The sequence below is a fragment of the Dioscorea cayenensis genome, chromosome 1 (genome assembly GCF_009730915.1).
Source record: "Dioscorea cayenensis subsp. rotundata cultivar TDr96_F1 chromosome 1, TDr96_F1_v2_PseudoChromosome.rev07_lg8_w22 25.fasta, whole genome shotgun sequence".
Lineage (NCBI taxonomy): Eukaryota > Viridiplantae > Streptophyta > Magnoliopsida > Dioscoreales > Dioscoreaceae > Dioscorea > Dioscorea cayenensis.
In genome coordinates this window covers 29,478,376-29,500,644 of record NC_052471.1, presented here as the reverse complement: position 1 = coordinate 29,500,644, position 22,269 = coordinate 29,478,376, and the positions used below count along the sequence as shown (strand labels likewise).

Sequence of the window (22,269 nt, the reverse complement as noted above, 5' to 3'; positions counted from 1 at the left end):
ATAACTACCACAAAACTGTATTTTATAGGATTATTTCTCATGCCCTTGTCCTTATTAAGAACTTATCTAAATATATTTGCATTAGCTTATGTTATATATTGCAAAGCTTCTTTCACTCCATCTCTTTCATAAGAAGTATACTATAATTCTAAGTTTTTTTACATCATATTTAATTATTATTTGAATTGTTTGACTTATGACAAGAAAACTATCTTAGTTATAATTTCTTTCCAAATGATTCATGCTCTCTCATCATTAATGGAGTTACAACATTAATCATATTAATATTAACATTTGAAAATATGAGTTAATAACAAACTTTAACATGCATGATTCAAGTTATTTTTTTATTTTTTTGTGTATTTTGTATTTTGTAGTGGATAATTAACTACAGTCAACCCAAGAAATTTTGCCATTGAGTAGTGGTAATATTCAATTAGATAATAGACTTAGGATTAATTCCATTGGATTTTTTGTTATTTGGAGAACTATTGCTTGGAATTGAGATTTTAGTTGTAACGCAGTGATTTTGGTTTATTATGAGATAAATTTTAAGCATTAAAATATTTTTAAATAAATAAAAAATGTTTTATGGGGTATTTAAATAAGTATGATACAAAGATATATATATATATATATATATTAGCAATTATTCATTTATACAAGAAGTGAAAATGGCACTTGAATATACAACAAGCTGTTAATTTACTGATAATGAATTTTTGGTCTTCACATTATAAAAAAAATTACCAGAATTCTTCGAGTGACCTTCTAATGAAATAAAATTAAATTTAAATAATTATTTTGATGAAAATTAAAATTTGGACTTTAAAATAAAAAAAAACTTAATTTGGTGTTCGACCAAAAAATTTGCCGCTTATTTATCATCTTAAATAAAATGTTTTTACATTTATAGTCATTAATCCAATGGAATGGGACGGGCTGTTAATTGAACCTAGTTGGGCAAATTTGACTTTCAAAGAAGATACCACCTCTGTACTTATTTGCATTGGAGGACCAATCTTGAAATTAAAATTGTTTAGATATCCCTCCATTAAATAATAAAAATTTTAGAAATACAATAAAAAAATCATTTCACATTTTTATAAAATATTATTCCAAAAAAAACTTTTTTCATGAGAATAGTGATAACTCATAATTAATCACTGTTTATTAGTATTGTTTATACTATACCAAATATTATTTACCATTATTGTTTTAATGATCATGAGTTTTCTTTAGAGATCATTAAGTTATATATATATATATATGATTGGTTGAGTTTTTTAATTATTTTTGGTTAATACTACAAACAATAATTATCAGTCAAAGTTCTTGCACACGTTTCCCTTCCCATTCGACTGAGAACGTCAGATTCAATCTGCGAGTTATCTTCTTACATCTCCGAATAACAAAGGGAAGAAAATCAAATAGAGAGGAAGAGAACGGCAAACATACACAGGAAATCAGAGATGACGCGATGTGGACAGTGTTTTTGAAATTTTGGTTATCAGAAGGAGTTACAAGTTATTTGAAAACCCATTTAAGTAACACGCTTCTCACCTCTATAATTTTTTTTTATTATAACGTGAATAAATTATTATTTATTTACATCTCAACCATACACAAGAAAAAATCTTTTGACTTCCATGAAAATTATAACATTTAACTGCTCAACTATTACTCCACTATTTTTTAAAACATGGATAAAACCATTAAAATTAAAAACAATAATTCTTCATTATAAATCTCAAAATGAGATACACCAAATTATAAGAGGCCATCAAAGAAGGCACAGTACAATAATAAAAAAAATTAAATAATGCCAAAACCTTCAAAAAGAAAAGAATAAATAATAATAATAAATAGGTAGCACACACCTCTAAAGTTGTGGTGAAGCACTTATTGTCATAATAAATAAATAAAAAAAAAGAAAACCAAAACAAGAACCATAAATAAGGCAAAAGACAGCAAGTTGAAGTAGTAGTAGTAGTAGAGGTTGAGGTTGTTTAAGCCTTGTGAGTAGAGTGTGTGGTGGTAGTTGTTGTAGTAGTTCCTGAATTGTTTGGTCCCATTCCAACAGCATTCTTCACTGCATCCGCAGCATCATGTGCCATTTGCATCACATGCTCTCCAGTCTACAATTAAATATTTTATATAATAATAATAATAATGCAATTTTATTAAAAAAATTTAATAATATGTTTTAATATGTTAGTATTTTTTATACAGCGGCTCGTATTTTATTTGTTTCCCAACTCAATAGTTGAGGGTTCAATTTCTTGATTTGTTCATGTCAATGTATACGTGTGTGTGTAGATTCGGTTCCGTGATTTGTTCATATCAATCAATGTATACGTGTGTGTGTGTGCGGGTTCAATTCCGTGATTTGTCTATATCAATCTATATTTATTAAAAAGAATTAATATGAATTTTTTAAAAAAAATTTTCATTCCTCCTTGCTTTTAAAAAATTAAAAAATATTTATTTTAATCATATTGTCCTGCATGTTTTAACAAAAAAGGAAAAAAAATAAAATTTATATTTTAGGGGTTAAGTACTAGATATTTAATATAAAGTTGAGATATTTGGGAGCATATTTAATTATGATTTATGACATTTGAGCTAATGTTTTTTGGATTTTTTTTTTTTATAAACAAAATCTGAAAAATTTTGCCAATCATGTAAATTTAAAGAAATGTATCCAATATATTTTTCCAAAACTGAAAAATTATTAATTTTTTTAAACACAAATATATATATATATATATATATATTAAAACATAGTGAAGTCACTTGTCCTCATGTCAATTTTTGTAACATATCTCATAATTTAATTTATTTTTAATTATTTTACTTATTACTTCCAGTATAATTTTCAATATATAAACATAATTTTTTTTATATAGAATTATTTTTTATAATAAATAATAAATAATAATAATAATATTGAAATAAGAAATGGGTTTTGTTTATATGGATTATGGAGAGAAAAACCTGCTGAAGAAAACCGGCGGCTTGGTCCTTGGACTCGCGCATTTGCTGAGCAGTGTCCGAGTTCTGGATGGAGTGTGCCGTGTCCTTCGCTGATTGCACCCATTGCTCCCCCTTTGCCTGCTCAGTGTAATGCTCACCCATTAATCAATCAAAACAATGCATATATATATACACACACATACATACACAAACTCAATCAATTCATCAAACACCTTATGAGCATTTATATATATATAGAATTTACGACGTAGATATATAAGAAATTTATAGACGTGTGATTATCAGCTGTTGGATCATGATCCAATGGTTGATATTGATGAACAATATTACTGTTTATTAGACTATTTCAAACAGTAATTATTGTATATATTACTACAGTAACTACTATTTATTAATGTTAGTTGTTCGAGATCTAAGTGCTGACAATGAACATACATAGATTTTTTTATTCATGGACGTCCATAGCCAGTGAAGCAATTCATCAAACACATTATGAGCATGTATATATATATATATATATAGAGAGAGAGAGATAGCTGAAACAAGAGCTCAGTGAAGCAATTTATCAAACACATTATGAGCATGTATATATATATATAAAGCTGAAACAAGAGCTCAATGAAACAATTCATCAAATAACTTATGAGTATTCATATATATATATATATATATATAAAGAAAGCTTAAACAAGACCTCAGTGAAGCAATTCATCAAATACCTTATACGCATGTATATATATATAATAAATAAGAACTCAGGGAAGCAAGTGTATATAAAAACAGCGCTTAAAACAATAATCCAGTGAAAACAACACATCAAACACTTCATAAAGCGTGTGTGTATATATATAGAGAGAGAGAAAGAGAAGAATATCAACCTGGCCCTCTCCATGGGCCTTGCCGGCATTGAACGTCTGCTTGGTGTTCGACATAATGCCTCAAAGAGTTTAGATAATAAAATTAGCTCTTTTATTTGGTCACTGTTCTCGTTGCTCAGATCAATGAAGGTTGGAGAAGCTTTATATAGAGATTGAAAGGGGTGGTGAGAGTTGACACGTGGCAACAGTTGAACGAATCTTTGGCCTTGTTATTAGCTTTTTTTTTTTTTTTACATTTTTTGTCATGATAAATAGGAGGAAACTTTCAACTCTTTTTTATTATTTATTTATTTATTTATTTTTGAATTGGTCCTTGATGTTGGTATGGTGCTTGCTGTTTATTTTATTTTATTTTATTTTTTTGATGATGAATCTGGTTAGGTTCAATCAATTTTGGATTTTGTAACTCATTGTATGCATGTGTGTATTCACTATTCACACACGCACACACACATGCACATTATAATGAAAATTTAATCCTAATTGAATAATATTATTCAAGTTTAGATGCATTTTTTTTTTGTTTTTAAACGCATTAAAAAAAATATTCATGGAATGGCTATGATTTAAAAAATGCTAAAGTTAGGGTTTTTTTACAATACAAATGGCATACCCGTCTCCAACCACATATTCAACCTAAGATTTTGGAGACTTGATCCACAGAGTGACAAGTGGGCGAATAATTTTTTATAATAACAATTTACTAAAATCATATTTATATATTTAAATCTCACTTTTATACTTTTATTTTCCGTATTCCTATTTTGGAAAAAATATATATATATATTACCAAAATCTACTTATTTATAAAGCTGTCAGTATTTCACTGTCCTAGTAAACTAGTGAGAAAAACAAATGCTAAATAAACATTTCATACAAAAAAAAAAAAAATTAAATAAAAAATTAAAAATTAAAAAGTAATGATATATTAAAAAAAAATATTCAACACTAAAAGAAAATATGTTTTTTTTCAATAAATAATACTAAATGTAATTTAAACTATTTACAGGGTGAATATGCAAAAAGAAACAGGCTGGCGTAAACTTAAGGATGATGTACTTCTTTATTAACAAAACTTTAAGGGTTGTAAATGAAAAAAAAGTATTATGAAAATTACCAGGGGTGTAAATGAAAAAAAAAAAAAGATCAAAACCAGAGATAAGGCCGCCGTTTTGCTGCTTCGCTTTGCTCGAAGGTGAGCAATGGCGTCTCTCCGCTTTCTAGGGTTTCGAGCAACCCCTTCGTCGTTCCTCCATCATCCATCCCTTACCGCCATTAGAGCTTCTCCTCTCCTCCTCTTCGCTTCCTCATCCGACCGTATTCTCACCGTCCAATCCCCACCAGCAATGCCCAAAGAGAAATCCATCTATCCTTCCAACAAGAAGGTCGCCGACCCTGGTCTTCATGGCTTTGAGGCCGTCATTGGCATCGAGACGCATGTCCAGCTCTCCACCATCACCAAGGCCTTCTGCTCTTGCCCTTACTCCTATGGCGCTCAACCCAACACCACCATTTGCCCTGTTTGCATGGGTCTCCCTGGAACCCTCCCGGTTCTCAACTCAAAAGTCGTGGAATTCGCCGTCAGGCTTGGTCTTGCTTTGAATTGCAGCATTTCCATGAGTTCCAAGTTCGATCGGAAACAGTACTTCTATCCGGACCTTCCCAAAGGGTACCAGATCTCGCAGTTCGATGTTCCCATTGCGAGTAGAGGCTTCGTTGATGTTGATCTTCCTGTGGAGTTTGGCGGTGGGCATCGGAGGTTTGGGATAACTAGGGTTCATATGGAAGAGGATGCTGGAAAGCTCATGCATTCGGATTCTGGGAGTTGCTCGCAAGTTGTTTGATGTTTTGCCTCTTTGGGTTTTGATTTGGTTTTGTGTTGATGTTGGTGTTTTGGTGATGTTTAGGTGGATTTGAATAGAGCTGGTGTGCCATTGTTGGAGATTGTCTCTGAGCCTGATATGAGGACTGGGATTGAGGCTGCGGAGTATGCGGCGGAGATTCAGAGGATGGTCAGGTATTTGAGTGTTAGCAATGGGAATATGCAGGAGGGTTCTCTTCGGTGCGACGTGAATGTCTCTATTCGGCCTGTTGGGCAGGTTGAGTTTGGCACAAAGGTAAACATGTTTGTGTTTTTGCTTATGAGTGTATACTCTGTTCTTGTGTTTAGTAATAGAGTTGCTAGCTTGTTTATCGTCGGACAATTGAGAAATTGGGAAGTTGTTGAAACAATCTTAGATAATAAAGTTGCAATCTTTGTCACTTCCATGATGGTATGGAATAGTGTTATGTTTTAAACTAGAGCACATGTTTGCATTTCTTCTTATGAGTGTATGCCCTGTTCTTGTGTTTAGTAATAGAGTGCCTAGCATGTTTATCGTCGGAGAATTGGGAAATTGGGAAGTTGTTGAAACAATCTTTGATAATAAAGTTGCAATCTTTGTCACTTCCATGAGGGTATGGAATAGTGTTATGTTTTAAACTAGAGCACGTGTTTGCTTTTCTTCTTATGAGTGTATTCCTTGTTCTTGTGTTTAGTAATAGAGTTCCTAGCATGGTTATCATCAGAGAATTGGAAAATTGGGAAGTTGTTGAAACAATCTTTGATAATAAAGTTGCAATCTTTGTCACTTCCATGAGGGTATGGAATAGTGTTATGTTTTAAACTAGAGCACATGTTTGCATTTCTTCTTATGAGTGTATTCCTTGTTCTTGTGTTTAGTAATAGAGTTCCTAGCATGGTTATCATCAGAGAATTGGAAAATTGGGAAGTTGTTGAAACAATCTTTGATAATAAAGTTGCAATCTTTGTCACTTCCGTGAGGGTATGGAATAGTGTTATGTTTTAAACTAGAGCACTGGGATGTGTTTACTGTCAAAAAAATTGGGAGTTGGGAGGTTATTGAAACAATCTTGATAACAAATTTGCAATCTTTGTCTCTGCTTTGAAAAATGACTCTTGTTAGATCCTATTTAATGTGTAGTTATGTGTTGTAGTAATATATATTACCAATGTTATTTTAAATACCATAGAACCAGCATGTTTATTGTTTTAATCTCTGGAGTTAGGAAGTCATTGAAACAATCTTGATATTAAAGTTGCACCCATGATTTAATGGACCTTGATAGATTCTATTGAATGTGTTGTTTTATATGTAGTTATGTATAGTGAGTATATACCATGGTGGTGTGTTTAAATATGTTGTTTTATAGAATTCATAGTTGATGCATGCAATTGAATTGGAGTTAACTAAACATGTTCAACTGATACTATGTTGAACATTGGATATCATAATGGCCATTCCTTTTAATCTCATGGCAGGTAGAGATTAAGAATATGAATTCATTTTCTGCAATGAGCAGAGCTATAGACTTTGAGATCTCTAGGCAGGTGCTTCTCCATAGTCAAGGTCAGAGTGATCAAATCGTACAAGAAACACGTCTTTGGGAAGAAGGAGCTCAGGTTAAAATCATCATTCTTTTTTCATGTTTAAATAGAAAATTTTCTTTCCTCATTCCTTTTTTTGTAATGTTGCTTCAAATTTTTTGATTTCATTTATTAATGTATTCATCATATAGAAAACAGTTACAATGCGAAAGAAGGAAGGGCTTGCTGATTATAGATACTTTCCGGAACCTGACCTTCCTGAAGTGGTTCTCTCAGAAGAGTATATTGACCAGATTCGCAAATCTTTACCTGAACTTCCAGAAGCAAAGCGCAGACGCTATGAGAATATGGGCCTCAGTATGCAAGATGTATTATTTCTCGCAAATGATAATTATGTAAGTGTAACTTGGGAATTGCCTCATCTTTTCATTCAATAACTCAAGTATCATCACAATAATAATCAAGAAGCTTCAAGTTTTTAATGAATTTTTCAGGTAGCTGATTTCTTTGATGATACCATTAAAAAGGGGGCTGATGCCAAGTTGGCTGCCAATTGGATTATGGGTGATATTGCAGCTTATCTGAAAAACGAGCGGCTGTCAATAAATGACATCAAACTATCACCCCAAGAGCTTGCCGAGCTGATTGCTTCCATAAAAAATGGAACAATTAGTGGGAAAATTGGAAAGGAGGTGATGTCTCAGCCATGAAAAAATTTCTCTCTTCCTATATTTATTAGTTCATAGGTACATTAGACCGCCTAGCTTCGTCAACAGATTTTAAGCAATCGTTTCTTTTCTATATTTCTTCAAGAATGAAGAACACATTTCATAATGTAGGACAAAAAGGAAAGCACAATGGCAAGAATTAAGTGTATAGATGTACCACCCGTCTTGTTTTGCTGTATTTTGGCTGACTCTACAGAATAAGAATTAAGTACATGTAGTTACCAAATTAAATTTAAACATCATCAAGTTAATTTTTATTAGTCCTTGGACCTCTTCACGCAGAACTCATACCCTTAATTTTAATGTCTACAGATTCTTGTGGAGCTAATAACAAAAGGGGGAACCGTCAAGGCAGTGATAGAAGAAAAGGATTTAATTCAGGCAAGTTCTTCTTCCTTTCTGTTTAAGCACTTTATCTTTTCGAGAACATTACTCTTTGCTTGTTGCTTGTAAATGAATTGTGCACCATATGAGCATGAAGTGATGTTTTTGTGGTTGATCCCAAGCAAGGATTTAATTTCATTTCGAAGGAAATGGTTTAAGTTTGACCTAACAGTTCCATACCATGTTACTAATCAACTTGATCCTATTTGTGCATGGCCATTAATAGTGAAACAGTTCCCTTGAAGCTCCTCATATATGATGTAGATTCCTAAAAATTTCAGCAGTCCTATGATATAAGGGTAACACCTACATATGTTTATCACATTCCTCAACAATCAGTCTTGTTTGTTTATTGTTTGCTTGTGGACATGGTACATGATTAATACATCAATATTTGTATGAAGAATTGATGTGTGAATTTTGTTCCAAATTTGAACCCACAGATTGTTGATCCAGCCGCAATCGAAGCGCTGGTTGATAAAGTTATTACGGCAAACCCCAAGCAACTTCAGCAGTACCACGGAGGTAAAACAAAGTTACAAGGGTTCTTCGCCGGTCAGGTCAGTAAATCACCGAAACTTCATGTCAACTCTGCATCTCTAGTTATAATTATTTCATTTACTCATGTTTCCTCATCTTAAGTATGTTCAGGTAATGAAAGAATCAAAGGGAAAAGCAAACCCAATGCTTCTGAACAAAATCCTTATAGAAAAATTGAATGCCGAAAACTAATGAACTCCAGATCTCTTGATGCAAACCTTTTCTAATTTTATTTGGTGAACCAATCTCTTGTACTTTGTATAATTTATAGAAATAGATTAACTAACTATCCATTTTTATGCACAAAATGTAATCAAGACGCTATTTTCCATTGATGGTTTATTCTTCTTATAATGTAACAGAAATAAACCTTTTGAAATGATAGTTACTAGTGCCACTATGGTGAATGGTGTTTATATTGAGTTCTATGTCATTTGAGAATAAATTACTCATTAGCCCTTAAATATTTTTACTTGCCAGATAATTCTTCTTTTGTCAATTTATTTTCTGAGTTTTAATCAAAAGGTCAAAAGGGGAATGTTATCGACAGGTCTCATGAGATTAAAGGCAAAACATGCCTTTCACAATTCATTCATAGAGAAAGACCCTAAAAGTCAAGTCTCACAATAAAAAAGGAGCTTTTTATTCTTATTTTTTATTTAATTATTAATTTATTTTTTGCCAAAATGAGTGGTTAGACTGCTAAAGGGCTTGTTTGGATGAGCTTTTGGAAAACCCAGAAGTGCTTTTTTATAAGTTAAGCACTTCTGGGTTCAAAAAAAATTGTTTGTATTGGCTTTTCTGCAAAAGCAGAAGCTGTAAAAAAAACTGAAAAACAGCTTTTTTCAGAAGCTAGTGATGAGCAGCTTCTGAAAAAAGCTGTTTTTTAGCTTATTTTTACAGCTTCTGCTTTTACAGAAAAGCTAATACAAACACAAAATATAAAAAAGCGCTTAACTTACTCTGGAAAAGCACTTTTTCCAGAAGCACTTCTATTAAACTTTAAAAAAGTGCTTTTTTGAGAAGCCAACCCAAACAAGGCCAAAAAGGCATTAGTGTACATAAGTTTTAATGGAGTAAATGAGAGCAGAAATAACGCATATGTGAAGCGCTAGAATTATTCATACATAATCACTATTTACACTCAGAAATATATTCTCACTTGTGATTTGAATTCTTACTACTTGTGAAAAATTTTAATGAGAGCTCAAATATTAATAGACGATTTGGTCATCAGTGATTTTAGAAATTCTTGCGAAAGAGTTACTTTTGTGAGGCAACTCACATGATAAACCCTAGTGAAAATGGGGAAAATCAAATACGAATCATAAATCCAAAAGCAAAAGATACATACGGCTGGGCGCTGTTGTCATAATTCCAACGGCATCCTCAATACATTGCTAATGTCGATGTTACTCGTAGTACAACCAGTGGGATCTTCTCTATTGACATGAATACAAAGAAGAACAATGTCAGTTTTCATGGCCAAATTCTCTTGGCTTTGAATCTTTGATGCTATGAATGAGAAATAGCTAGCAAATGATCAATTACATCAATAAGCTGGTGATGCATGTCGATAAGGACATTGATTTCCTTACTAAGCAGTTTGTGAAGCCGGGACCAAATTGAAATAGTCTTCCAAGAGAGGATGAACTTCCTCAAGCGAGGACACCTTAAAATCGGGTTTTTGTTCATCGGTGTAACAGTCCGGGGACTCATACCTACCTGTTTCATCCAGCAAGCATGTGAAGGCACCGGCTCTTCTCCCACACACAACCTGTTTAAACAAAATCGACATTTCCATAAGTCAAACAGTTGGAAGGTTAGAAATGTGCGATTGTAGACGAATCAACTGAACATGTCTTCGGTTACAACAGTGTCTAGTTTGCAGTCTGCTGCTTTTGAATGGTTAAAAATAATTGCACAATTGTTTATAAATGTTGTGAAAGTTAGGTGATTAAGAAATGAATCCACTGATAAATTGGGACGACGAGGCATACGATAGCATAGAATCAACTCACATCATCTCGCAGGCTATCGCCTATCATCATAACCTCATTCGGGGATACACCCCAAGTTGAACATATATGCAGCAATGGCGCGGGGTCTGGCTTGTAAGGACGAAATTCCCTACTTAATGCTGGGGCAAACATTATCTGCAATGACAGGCAGAAATGCATAATGTTTAAGGTAAACCTGATCCATGAAGTTGCAGGAAAAAAACACAAGGGTAACTAGGAGCACTTTCTCATACTTGATAAAGGAATAAAAATAATGAAATTGATGAACAAAATGTTTCGAGGGCGTGACAGGTATAATCAATCATGTTAGAGAGAATCTCAGAACCAAAGTATTTAATTCTATTTTTCATTTTTGCACATGTGCTGTGAATTCATCTGTGAAAGAGATGGACCACACAAATCCTACCACAAATTTTTCACATGTTTTGATTCAATAAAGAATGTTAGGTCAGACTAGACAAGAAGAGTTATTCACATGTCTGAGAATTTATAAACAGTCACATGCAGCCTTTAGCAAAGAGCACCAACCTTTGGTTAAATCAAATAATTGCTGATTGAAATTGTATGACAAAGTGAAAGTCCTAGATTTCAATAGTGTGTGGACCAGAACTATGCACACGATGAATAATTCGAATATGAACAGTTGCAAACACTGAGACTTCTCAAAAACCCTCACAAGAAACAACGATTGCAAAGTACTCTGAATGTTGTTAATCAGCTTTAAATATCTTATGGGCCATTTGTTTGTGCAACAGATGCAAGCAAATCCTTATCTCATTGCTCCTATTGCTATAAACCAGACAATTATACATTATGAGACGTCTTTATCTCCCTCACAGCAGTTCATACCCTGAATATCATTTGATTGAATACACTTAACCAAATTATAATTGCAACATGATGATTATTGTACATACATACACTTCTTTATTTTTGAGAACATGGACAAACCAAATACATGTCGAACTCTAGGTTCACTTGGCGAGAACTTGTCTCATAGACTCTTGTGTGAGTGGATGACAATATGAATATGAAATTTAATCATAGAACTAAATCACAGATAGAGTACAAGATTTTAAACTAGAATTAACAAGCACAATAGAGAATACTAAATGATTAAATGTAGAAAAGGATCAAGTGCTCGATCACAAGAGATATAAAGAAGAAGAACTAACCCCAAATCGTTGATGAAATAGATCGACAGCAGCATCGACATTGCGAGTAATCAAGCCCCTCCTATAGAAACTATGATCAGAGATAGCAATGCAGGAAAGAAAACCAACAAAAATGAACCAAAACAATTGAAAAAAACTCCCAATAAACAATCACATCATCTTAACAACATTTATACGATGAATTCCACACAGGATCATTGATAATTGAGAATGGTTTAGAATGCAAGAAAAAATTAAATGATCTACAATCAGAGATAGCAATGCAGGAAAGAAAACTAACAAAAATGAACCAAAACAATTGAAAAAACTCCCAATAAACAATCACATCATCTTAACAACATTTATACGATGAATTCCACACAGGATCATTGATAATTGAGAATGGTTTAGAATGCAAGAAAAAATTAAATGATCTACAATCAGAGATAGCAATGCAGGAAAGAAAACCAACAAAAATGAACCAAAACAATTGAAAAAACTTCCAATAAACAATCACATCATCTTAACAACATTTATCTGATGAATTCCACACAGGATCATAAATAATTGAGAATGGTTTAGAATGCAAGAAAAAATTAAATGAACTATGATCAGAGATAGCAATGCAGTAAAGAAAACTAACAAAAATGAACCAAAACAATTGAAAAAACTCCCAATAAATAATCACATCATCTTAACAACATTTATATGATGAATTCCACACAAGATCATTTATAATTGAGAATGGTTTACAAATGCAAGAAAAAATTAAATGAACTATGATCAGAGATAGCAATGCAGGAAAGAAAACCAATAAAAATGAACCAAAACAATTGAAAAAACTTCCAATAAACAATCACATCATCTTAACAACATTTATCTGATGAATTCCACACAGGATCATAAATAATTGAGAATGGTTTAGAATGCAAGAAAAAATTAAATGAACTATGATCAGAGATAGCAATGCAGTAAAGAAAACTAACAAAAATGAACCAAAACAATTGAAAAAACTCCCAATAAACAATCACATCATCTTAACAACATTTATATGATGAATTCCACACAGGATCATTAATTATTTAGAATGGTTTAGAATGCAAGAAAAAATTAAATGAACTACAATCAGAGATAGCAATGTAGGAAAGAAAACAAACAAAAATGAAACAAAACAATTGAAAAAACTCCCAATAAATAATCACATCATCTTAACAACATTTATATGATGAATTCCACACAGGATCATTTATAATTGAGAATGGTTTACAAATGCAAGGAAAAAGTAAATGAACTATGATCAGAGATAGCAATGCACTTGAAAATACCCACAAAAATCATGCAAAATGATCCCAAAAAAACATGCAGTACTGATTTAGAATGGTTTAAAAATTGCAGAAAAAAAAAATTAAATCGCCGATGAAATAGATATTAAGAACTATGATCAGAGACAGCAATACACTTGAAAAAAAAAAACCCCATAAAAATCATGCAAAATGATTAAAAAAAAAAGCGCAGTACTGATTTGGAATGGTTTAAAATTGCAGAAAAAAAAAAACAGTGTTTACCTAATCTTCTTTGAATCCAGAAATCTACAAAGCTCCAAAGCACCTTCAGAGAGGGAACAATGAGATTTGAAATCCAAAATAGTTTCAGATCTAAATCGAAATAGCTTGAGATTAGGGAAAACCGGGCATGATTTGGAGGCGATCGAGGCCTTGTTGCTCGAAATGGGCGATAATCTCGTATGCACGCTGCTGCTCAGCAGGAGCCCAGGTCTCGATGTGATGAAGGATGTCGATGCCGCCGGAGGGACTGGCGGAGCGGAGGGAGGCGTAGGTGTCCTCTCCGAGCACGGTGCGGTACATGGCCGGGAAGTCGATGACCGGCACCGTCAAGGTGCCATCCATGTCGAAGACCACACCCTTCAAGGAGGCCTTCGGGGTGGCAGCGACGGTGAGGTATCTCGCCGGAGATTCCGCCATGGCGGCGCAGCGCCGGCGATGAACGGAGGCGGTGGAGAGTGGATGAGTGATGGAGGGTAAGCGTCGGAGCAAAGGATGAAGCATAGTGACAACCAAAGCTTGCTTTCTTATTTCGAACTAAAAAAAAAAAATCTATAATTTTCTAAATAAGTCCTTCCAAAATTTATTATTTGATATTTACGGGTAATGTTTTTCGCATCTAACCCCCTGAATTAGTGTTTTTTTTTAAAATATTGTTAAAAATAATTATTTACAAAATTATGTATGGAATGGATTATTTATTGGAATGCACAAGTTGAGTGAAAACGGGAAAAAAAATTCCCGTTTTCATCTTAATTTTTCTTTTTAATTATTATGGAGTTAGTCGGTTCAACCTATACTATACCCTTTTTAAAAGTTATATAAGAAAATAAAATTCCATTTATATTATTTTTATGTTTTATATAAAAAAAATATAAATTCCGAAAATATTAGAAAAAATATCAGTTCAACCTACATTAATCGATAATTTTTACAAAGTAGAGCGATTAAATATGTAGCGGTTGAATGGCTTAATTTGCACCGATTAATAATTAGTACAAAGTATGATGGTCAAATCTGCACTGGTCAGTACTTAGTATAATGTAGGATAGACAAACATGCACCGGTCAGTAATTTCTACAAAATAAAATGGTCAAACTTACATTAGTCGGTAATTAGGATTATTAAACTTGCAGTGATCATAAATGGAAAGAATTGAAATTCAAACTCCTTATATAAATTAATCTTAGTAGCCCATTTTTACTCTTACATACTATTTGCCCTTTTTCAATTTAATCACCCTTACTTTTTCTTCTTATTTTTAACGATGGTAAAGATTTCACTCATGTTGGTTTACTATACTGGAGAAAAATAATGGTATGAAATGGGAATTATAAAAGAAAAAATAAAATAAACGGTAAAAAAAACAGTAACAAATTTTTTTTTGCTATTTTTTTATTTAAAAAGAAATAAAAAAGGGAGATGCTCTCCCATTTTGTATTTTTTAAAAAAAGAAAACGGAACAGTTCCCCCAAAATACTTATTTTGTTAAATAACTTTCGTATATATATTTGCAATATTTAAAAAAAAAACCTAAATTAGTTAGGGTAAGTTTTTAAAAATACTGTGTCTCCGGTATTTTTATTTTTTTTCCATTTAAAAGTTTTTTTTTGGATTTTTTACTCCTCTATTTAAAAAATTTGTAAAGCATTAAATATTAATTTTTTTAAATTTATTTCTATAATTTTTAATAAATTATACTCCTAGTCTTTTTTTATTTATCTATATTAATTAATTCACATGGATTACAAAAGTTAGTTAAAGTTAGCCGATAATCTAAAATTTATAAAAAATTATATTAAATTTTCAAAATTATTTTTATTTAAAATATAATTTAATAAACTATGTAGTTTGATTTATTAAAAGTTATAAAAGTGCAAAGATAAATTTAAAAAATATATTTAATGTTTAATAAATTTTTTAAATGAATAAAAAAAACAAAAAAAATAGTATTAACTACATAATTTTTTTTAAATCATATTTTAAATAAGGATAATTTTGAAAAATTAATGTAATTTTATAAATTTTAAATTATCAACCACGTAATCTAGTAAAATAAACGAGTAAACAAAGACCGGAGTAATTAACTATAATAATATTATATTTATGAACAACCTTAAATAATAAATAAATATATATTTATTATTATTTGTAGCCGTGCTCCCTCTCCCACACTGTCTATTATTAAATAACATTAATTTATATTTTTCTTTTTTTTATCCAATTTATTATTATTATTATTATATATATTACAAAAACTAAAAACTTTCTATATATATATATATTTATTGTGGGCCCCACCCTCTCATGTCGTCATCCAAAGCCAACGTGGCCCGTCATCAAGTGGCCAAACTTCCACAACTTTATCTTATATCGGATAAATCGAAAACTCTGGAAAGTTTGTTATTCTCACTCTCCATCTTTTCCCATTCCCACGCCACCCAAACCCTCAATCCGACGCACTGCCCTCTCATCCAACCGTCAGATCAGCGTGTAAATTAACAACCCCACATCGGACACCACTCAACACCGCCACGTGTCAAGATCTCACGACAGGAGTACCATGTTTGGTTAGTACAATGGTCACACACGCGCTCCCTCGAATTAAACACACCTCCGTATTATTTTAACTATCCTAGGACAAACATTTCTAACCGTTGATCTCTTGATGGAGAAACTATTAAACCGTCGGATTTGTTTGATCTCCAGTGCTTATCCGGTTCCAGCGAGACAGTTTATTGGATTAATGGAGACTACTACCCAACTTGGCCTTGATCTCTAACCGCCGACTTCGCCGGCCGCCGGCCCCTATAAATACCCCCTTGCCCTCATTCGAGCTCTCATTCTCATCGATTCAAACCCTCGTCTCTCGAACCACGAGCTCAAACCCTAGCCTCGTCTTCTCCGCGAGATCGCCGCCGATCTGCTGCCATTTCTCGTCGTTGCTCCGACGAGGTTTGGATCGGCTCCCTCCGGGCTCCGGGGGGGTGTGATTCTTGAAGATTGTTGGTTCTTGGTTCAATTCGTTCATGGCGGCCTTGGTGGAGCCGAAGGAAGAGGAGTCGGTGGCGAGGAGGTTCTGGAATCGGTCGCTGAAGGAGATCGATCCCGCTGTTTACACTCCGTTCGTTGTTTGCCTGGCTGCTGGGAACCTCGAGATGGAGTGCTTCCGCGAATACATTTCGCAGGATATCCATTTCCTCAAGGCTTATGTTCAAGCGTTAGTTTCCATGGCTCTTTGTTTCTTTTACTTCTTGAATGTTTCATTGTTTCTTGTTTCTTGATTCGAAGTCAGTGTCCGTCCTCCTTTTATTTTATTTTTTGTTTCCTATGATAGATCTTGGCGAGATTTGTGAGTGTGTGTGTGTGTGTATTAACATTTCGTATGTTTTCATGAATAGTGTATTATGCCGGCAGTTGTTTCTCTGGTTAAAGGTTTTTAAATCTTATCTTATTTTTAATTTTAGTTGTTGAATCTTGGTTTCTTGTGTTTTACCGTGGTGTTTTAGGTATGAGATTGCGGAGGAATGTGCTGATGATGATGACGCCAAGGATGGGATTTCCAAGATGAGGAAATCTGTTTTGAAGGAGCTGAAAATGCATAATTCTATTGTTGGAGTAAGTCTCAGAGCTTGGATTTTGTTTTAAATAATCATAGTTTTAAATTAGTTCTACCAGATTTGGTGCAACTATAATTCTGGAGAACTTGCAAGACGTACGTACATGCTTGCCAGTATGCAAGAAACACAGCCTGTCATAATAGTGACTTATATGTTATCAATATGCTTGTAACATGGAGTCTTTGACTAGGTTTTTCAAAGTTCCATTGATAAATGTATGATATCCACTCATAGAACTCATTTTCTAAGTTAACATAGATTCCGGAACTTTCACGATATGCCACAGGTTCCCCTCATTTGGGTGATGTATCTCGACTTAATATTTTAATGTTTGCGTGTTGAAATATGTAATTCACACTTAAATCATCAATTCTATCTCCTTTTTTTTATCATTTGAGGGAGATGTATGCAATTTTGATAATGGTTTTTTTAATGCTACTCTGTTTTATGCCTTTGGCTGTAAAAATAAATAAATAAATAAACAAATAAAATAAGCTCCCAAATGATTCCAGAGTTCTTTTTTCATCTAATTTTTTATAATGAAGTTTTACAATCAAATATGTGGAACTCATTAGGTGGAAAACATGTATTCTGTTGAACCACATTGGAAAACATGTATTTAATAGGATATCTTTTGAATTTAGCCTGATTCATGCTTCTATTATGCGGTTAGATCTTGATTAAATATTAATAGTGTTAGGATTTCTAGGATCTAGATTAAACTCATCTGGAGCAAGTGTAGTATCCCAAAATGTTTAGTTTGAAGCTGGCGGTGGCGGTAGAGAGATTAAATGCAGTTGTCACAACTGAAGATTGTTAACCAGTGGGTTGGAATTGTGAGGAGGTTAGCATATTGTATGCCGAACCGGTAGATTTTTTTGCAATGTTTATGATTGGTGGCAGCCACATATTTTATGTTTATGTTTATGTTAGGACTCAGGAGATCTACTAAAAGATTCCCTAAAAGTGGAAGAATAATATTGGATAGTAGTTAGTGTCCCCTGACACTATCATTAGATATTCCGCCTTCATTTTGGTAATTGCACAATGTGTTCTTAAATGATTGGTCTTAATTTTGGTGACACGGTACTCCTAGATGTTTCTGTTTTGATGGATAATTAGGAAAAGTAAAAATAAAGATTTTTTGGGCTATGCTTCTATTGTAGTGTTTCATTTCATTTCTTCTTCTAGTCTTGTATACTACTGTTCTAATGGTAATCAGTTATGCAGGAATGGGGTGTGGATCCCACAAAAGAGATTGTTCCAACCCCTTCAACCACAAAATACATTGATTTTCTACTTGCGACAGCTGCGGGCAAAATTGAAGGAGGAAAAGGCCCTGATAAAATTGTTACTCCGTTTGAAAAGACGAAGATTGCTGCTTATACAGTTGGTGTGATGACCCCTTGGATGAGGCTTTATTCTTTCTTGTTTGGATTGCTTGGGCCACATTTGTCTTCTGATGAAAGCGACAATGTTTACAGAAAGTGGTTCAAGAATTATGCTTCAGAAAATTTTGAGGTAATTTTGTTTTTTGTTTGTGATAACTGAAGGCATATGCTGAGCTAATATGCAAATATTAACCGAATTTTTATTCTGCTTAGCCCCCCTTGTTCGTTGTTACAGGCTGCGATGAGGCAGATGGAAGAGTTACTTGACAAACTGAGTGTATCACTAACTGGAGAGGAACTTGAAGTCATAGACAAGCTCTATAGTCATGCTATGAAACTTGAGATTGAGGTTTTCTCATCTCAGCGTGTTGTTCAACCAGTTGTAGTTCCACTGATAAGGATGTGGGGTACAACAAACCAGCTTCTTATTTTTTCAGATTTTGACTTGACATGCACAACAGTTGACTCCTCAGCTATGTTAGCGGAGGTTGCAATTTTAACAGTTCCAAGGGCTGATCAAAGTGGGCCTGATGATCTACTTACCCATAGGTCATCCTTAAATTTGAGAAATTCGTGGGAAGATCTTTCTGCAAAGTATACTGAGGAGCATGAAACAATCATGGGAAACATCCGCATGTTAGATAAGGGTAAGGGCGACTATGTTTCTAATCGTACTTTCTAGCATATTTCTTGATTTATAACTTATTTGAAGTAAAAGAAATATGGTGGTAATTTTTTTCAAGAAGACATTATTTCAGAATTTTTTTTTAACTGCTTTCTTTTTTCAGTCAAAACACTGGATTTTGAAAGTCTATACAAGAATTTGGAGCTGTTCACTGATTTTGAGAAACGAGCGAATGCTAGGGTTGTTGAATCAGGACTTCTGCGAGGAATGAATTTAGGTGACATAAAAAGAGCTGGTGAACACTTAATCCTCCAAGATGGTTGTAGGGACTTTTTTCAGAAGGTAGTAAGCAATAAAGAAAAGCTGAATTTTGATCTCTACATGATTTCTTATTGCTGGTGTGCAGATCTAATTAGGTCAGCCTTTCCGTCAGGTATTTACACCTTTTGTATTTCTTAATACTACTAGTTTGGATGCAATTATGTTAAATAATAATTTATTTTTGCCTTTTTTTACATTTAATTTCTTTGACCTTTTAGTCATCAATAATTCAAGAAAGTTTAGTTCTTTTTATTCACCAGTTCTTCTGCCACATCTTTTACCATTCAGCTAATTGCTAATAAAATGAATTGCCATGAGGTCTTTATTTCACTTGGATACTTCTAGCCGAGGCCTTTAATTCTTCATTATTTATATTCTAGAAATCGTATCCTTTCCCTGCTAACCATCCCTAAAATCTGGCAAAGATCAACCATTCTTACATTTTCCCAGACTACTAGGAAGTTTTGTTAGTAGTTTGATGAAAGTTGGAAGGCTTATAATTGGTTCTCGACCTCTTAAAGAAAGACCTTGTAATGCCAATATTTGTAGTATCAGTCATTTGATTTTTATGGCTGAATTTGAGTTGCCTCATGACTGCTTGTTGAATTTGATGGCAGTCACTAATCCTGTTTGAAAACCATTTATGCAATTTAGATGGCGATGACTGTTTTACAGGACTATCAATTCTGCTGAATAGTATGGAATTGTCTTTTGTTTGTTGTTTTTGATGTCATGAATACCTGCGATTGGCTGGTTAGTTTTTATTTTCCCATGATGTGATGCAATTGGTTCACTATGCTCAGTAATTCTTTTTCTTACATCATCAGTGCCATTTCATCCTTGTAATGCTGTGATGTGTGATTTTGTGGTCGATATTGTCAGCAGATATAGTGAATGGTATGAGTATACACTCAAATGAGATTGAATATGAGAAATCTGTTTCCACTGGGAATATTGTTCGGAAAATCGAGTCTCCCCTGGAGAAAGTCGAAGTTATGAAAACCATCTTGAGCAAATCCAGCAGCAATGGCAGTCACTTGTCTGTGTACATCGGACATGGGGTTGGTGACCTGCTTTGTTTACTTGAAGCTGATGTGGGTATTGTCATTGGATCAAACACAAGCTTAAGGGAAGTTGCAGAGCAGTTTGGTGTTTCTTTCAGTCCACTGTTTGCAGGAGTGATCTCTAAACAAAGACTGCTTATCGGAGAGGACACATCTATTTGGAAATGTCCATCTTCTACTCTGTACACAGTCTCCAGCTGGGCAGAAATACAAGCCTTTATTCTGGGGAAATAAGATTTTACATACCTTTTCCACAACCATCTTTCCTTTGTTTAATTGAGAGGAGAGTTGGGATGTATACTTGAAATACACAATACAAGCACTGTAGCTGATTTTACAAAAGCTGCAGGTGATTTCTTCTCTTCGGGTTTTCTGTTAGACTCAGGCTGCATTCTTTCTCAGTCATATATACATCTACTGCCAGGTACTTATCAAGTGCCCATATATTTTTTTCATATTCCATCTGTGCTTATAATTTTCTTCGTGTGCCATGCAAACATTATCGTTCTTGTCATCATGCTCTGCAGGTTTTACAAAGAAAAGCTGATACAATTGTTTTTCAAAATTTTTTGGCGCATTGAACTTTTGGACATTGTGGATACTTTTGGGAGGAACGTAAGTTTGGTAGATATGATGATACACCTTTTAGTTGTGAAGCAATATAATTGTAAAGAGCCTCTGCCAGTTTATCTGGAAGAGGGGGCAAGTTGCCAATTTTAGGAGCTGTAAACACTCATAAACCGTGGAAAAAAGTAAATAAATACTAGATGTAGGTATTGCTAGCTCTATTCTGCTGCTCATTTTGTATGATGATATCTCATAATTTCGGATGAACTCTCGTTCATCCCATTTGATCATGATTGATGATTCTTTCCGTTGTTTGTCTTGTTCTGCTTGGATTCATGAATTCACTCATCCTGTTTGATCGTGAATGATGATTCTCTTAATTGTGTGTCATTACCTGATTGTTTGGATTCATGAATTCTCTGATGTTACAATCTGCCTTTAATATCTGTCAAACAAATAATAATAATTGTCAGTCATATTTCATTTTTTTTTAATCATTTGCTTGCTATATTTATTTTAACCTTTCACTTTGATTATTTTTCTTTTTCTCTTTGATTTTACACTCGGTTTTGCACTTTGCCTGTAAGTTAAAAATTAGAAGAAAGGCCAACGACCTTCGGGTCTATTGGTACATGGGTCGCCGATAGAGCTCTCACCGAGTGGTGAGAGTTCGATTCTCGGCTGAGGGCACATTTCTGGGAGTTGTGAATAGTGGTTGTGTACGGGTGGTTTCAGCGCCCACGTGAGCGCGGCCCCGTCCCCACTTGTTCCACCGAAGCTTGTGCACGCCCCTGGGGTCTCTAGTGGGTTCGCCCCGCTCTTCTTCCTCAAAAAAAAAAAAAATTAGAAGAAAGAAAAAGGGAACAAATCTTCTGTTTATCGAGAAAGAAGCCAATAATGTTTTTTGTGGACTACAGCACAGCACTGTCATTAATTGCTGCCAAATTGCATTTGTCTTCCTCTCAAATTATCTTTTTTTGTTATTATTATAAGTGTCAAGTTGGAGGGAGGTGGGAGTAAATGAAAAGA

General features: G+C 33.6%; 3 protein-coding genes and 1 pseudogene across 4 annotated transcripts; 2 read left to right on the top strand and 2 right to left on the bottom strand.

Moving 5' to 3' along the window:
• Positions 1-1,763: 1,763 nt before the first annotated feature.
• LOC120264585 (late embryogenesis abundant protein 7-like) lies at positions 1,764-4,002 on the bottom strand. The gene is made up of 3 exons (XM_039272411.1): positions 3,876-4,002; positions 2,998-3,114; positions 1,764-2,138 (listed from the first exon to the last, which is right to left on the bottom strand). Exons 1-3 carry the CDS (start codon positions 3,927-3,929, stop codon positions 2,010-2,012), a joined length of 300 nt encoding a protein of 99 aa, XP_039128345.1. The 5' UTR covers positions 3,930-4,002; the 3' UTR covers positions 1,764-2,009.
• Positions 4,003-5,034: 1,032 nt separating this feature from the next.
• Positions 5,035-9,337, top strand: LOC120262801 (glutamyl-tRNA(Gln) amidotransferase subunit B, chloroplastic/mitochondrial). Its single transcript, XM_039270694.1, has 8 exons — positions 5,035-5,710; positions 5,783-5,992; positions 7,198-7,338; positions 7,455-7,658; positions 7,758-7,955; positions 8,304-8,372; positions 8,819-8,935; positions 9,027-9,337. The coding sequence occupies exons 1-8, from the start codon at positions 5,078-5,080 to the stop codon at positions 9,105-9,107; spliced, it is 1,653 nt and encodes a 550-aa protein (XP_039126628.1). The 5' UTR covers positions 5,035-5,077; the 3' UTR covers positions 9,108-9,337.
• Positions 9,338-10,214: 877 nt separating this feature from the next.
• On the bottom strand, positions 10,215-14,170 carry LOC120263154 (haloacid dehalogenase-like hydrolase domain-containing protein At2g33255). 2 transcript variants are annotated; one of them, XM_039271103.1, is made up of 6 exons: positions 13,778-14,170; positions 13,656-13,698; positions 12,112-12,172; positions 10,937-11,071; positions 10,514-10,692; positions 10,215-10,357 (listed from the first exon to the last, which is right to left on the bottom strand). In XM_039271103.1, coding segments are annotated over exons 1-6 (798 nt in total). In that variant the 5' UTR covers positions 14,157-14,170; the 3' UTR covers positions 10,215-10,356. The 2 variants fall into 2 exon arrangements, with proteins under 2 accessions (XP_039127037.1, XP_039127000.1); XM_039271066.1 differs by having other exon boundaries at positions 10,467-10,692; positions 13,778-14,169.
• Positions 14,171-16,108: 1,938 nt separating this feature from the next.
• LOC120260149 lies at positions 16,109-21,547 on the top strand (annotated as a pseudogene).
• Positions 21,548-22,269: the final 722 nt, after the last annotated feature.

Bases quoted from the DNA above. Each gene is read 5' to 3' on its own strand.
- LOC120264585 (XM_039272411.1), bottom strand. From the start codon at position 3,929: ATGTCGAACACCAAGCAGACGTTCAATGCCGGCAAGGCCCATGGAGAG. The intron at 3,115-3,875 runs GTTGATATTCTT...TACACTGAGCAG, and splicing joins AGGCCCATGGAGAGGGCCAG to GCAAAGGGGGAGCAATGGGT. The intron at 2,139-2,997 runs GTTTTTCTCTCC...ATTTAATTGTAG, and splicing joins CCGCCGGTTTTCTTCAGCAG to ACTGGAGAGCATGTGATGCA.
- LOC120262801 (XM_039270694.1), top strand. From the start codon at position 5,078: ATGGCGTCTCTCCGCTTTCTAGGGTTTCGAGCAACCCCTTCGTCGTTC. The intron at 7,659-7,757 runs GTAAGTGTAACT...TGAATTTTTCAG, and splicing joins TTCTCGCAAATGATAATTAT to GTAGCTGATTTCTTTGATGA. The intron at 7,956-8,303 runs GTGATGTCTCAG...TAATGTCTACAG, and splicing joins GTGGGAAAATTGGAAAGGAG to ATTCTTGTGGAGCTAATAAC.
- LOC120263154 (XM_039271103.1), bottom strand. From the start codon at position 14,156: ATGCTTCATCCTTTGCTCCGACGCTTACCCTCCATCACTCATCCACTC. The intron at 13,699-13,777 runs GTTTTCCCTAAT...CCCTCTCTGAAG, and splicing joins TCGCCTCCAAATCATGCCCG to GTGCTTTGGAGCTTTGTAGA. The intron at 12,173-13,655 runs GTAAACACTGTT...TAGTTTCTATAG, and splicing joins CTGGATTCAAAGAAGATTAG to GAGGGGCTTGATTACTCGCA.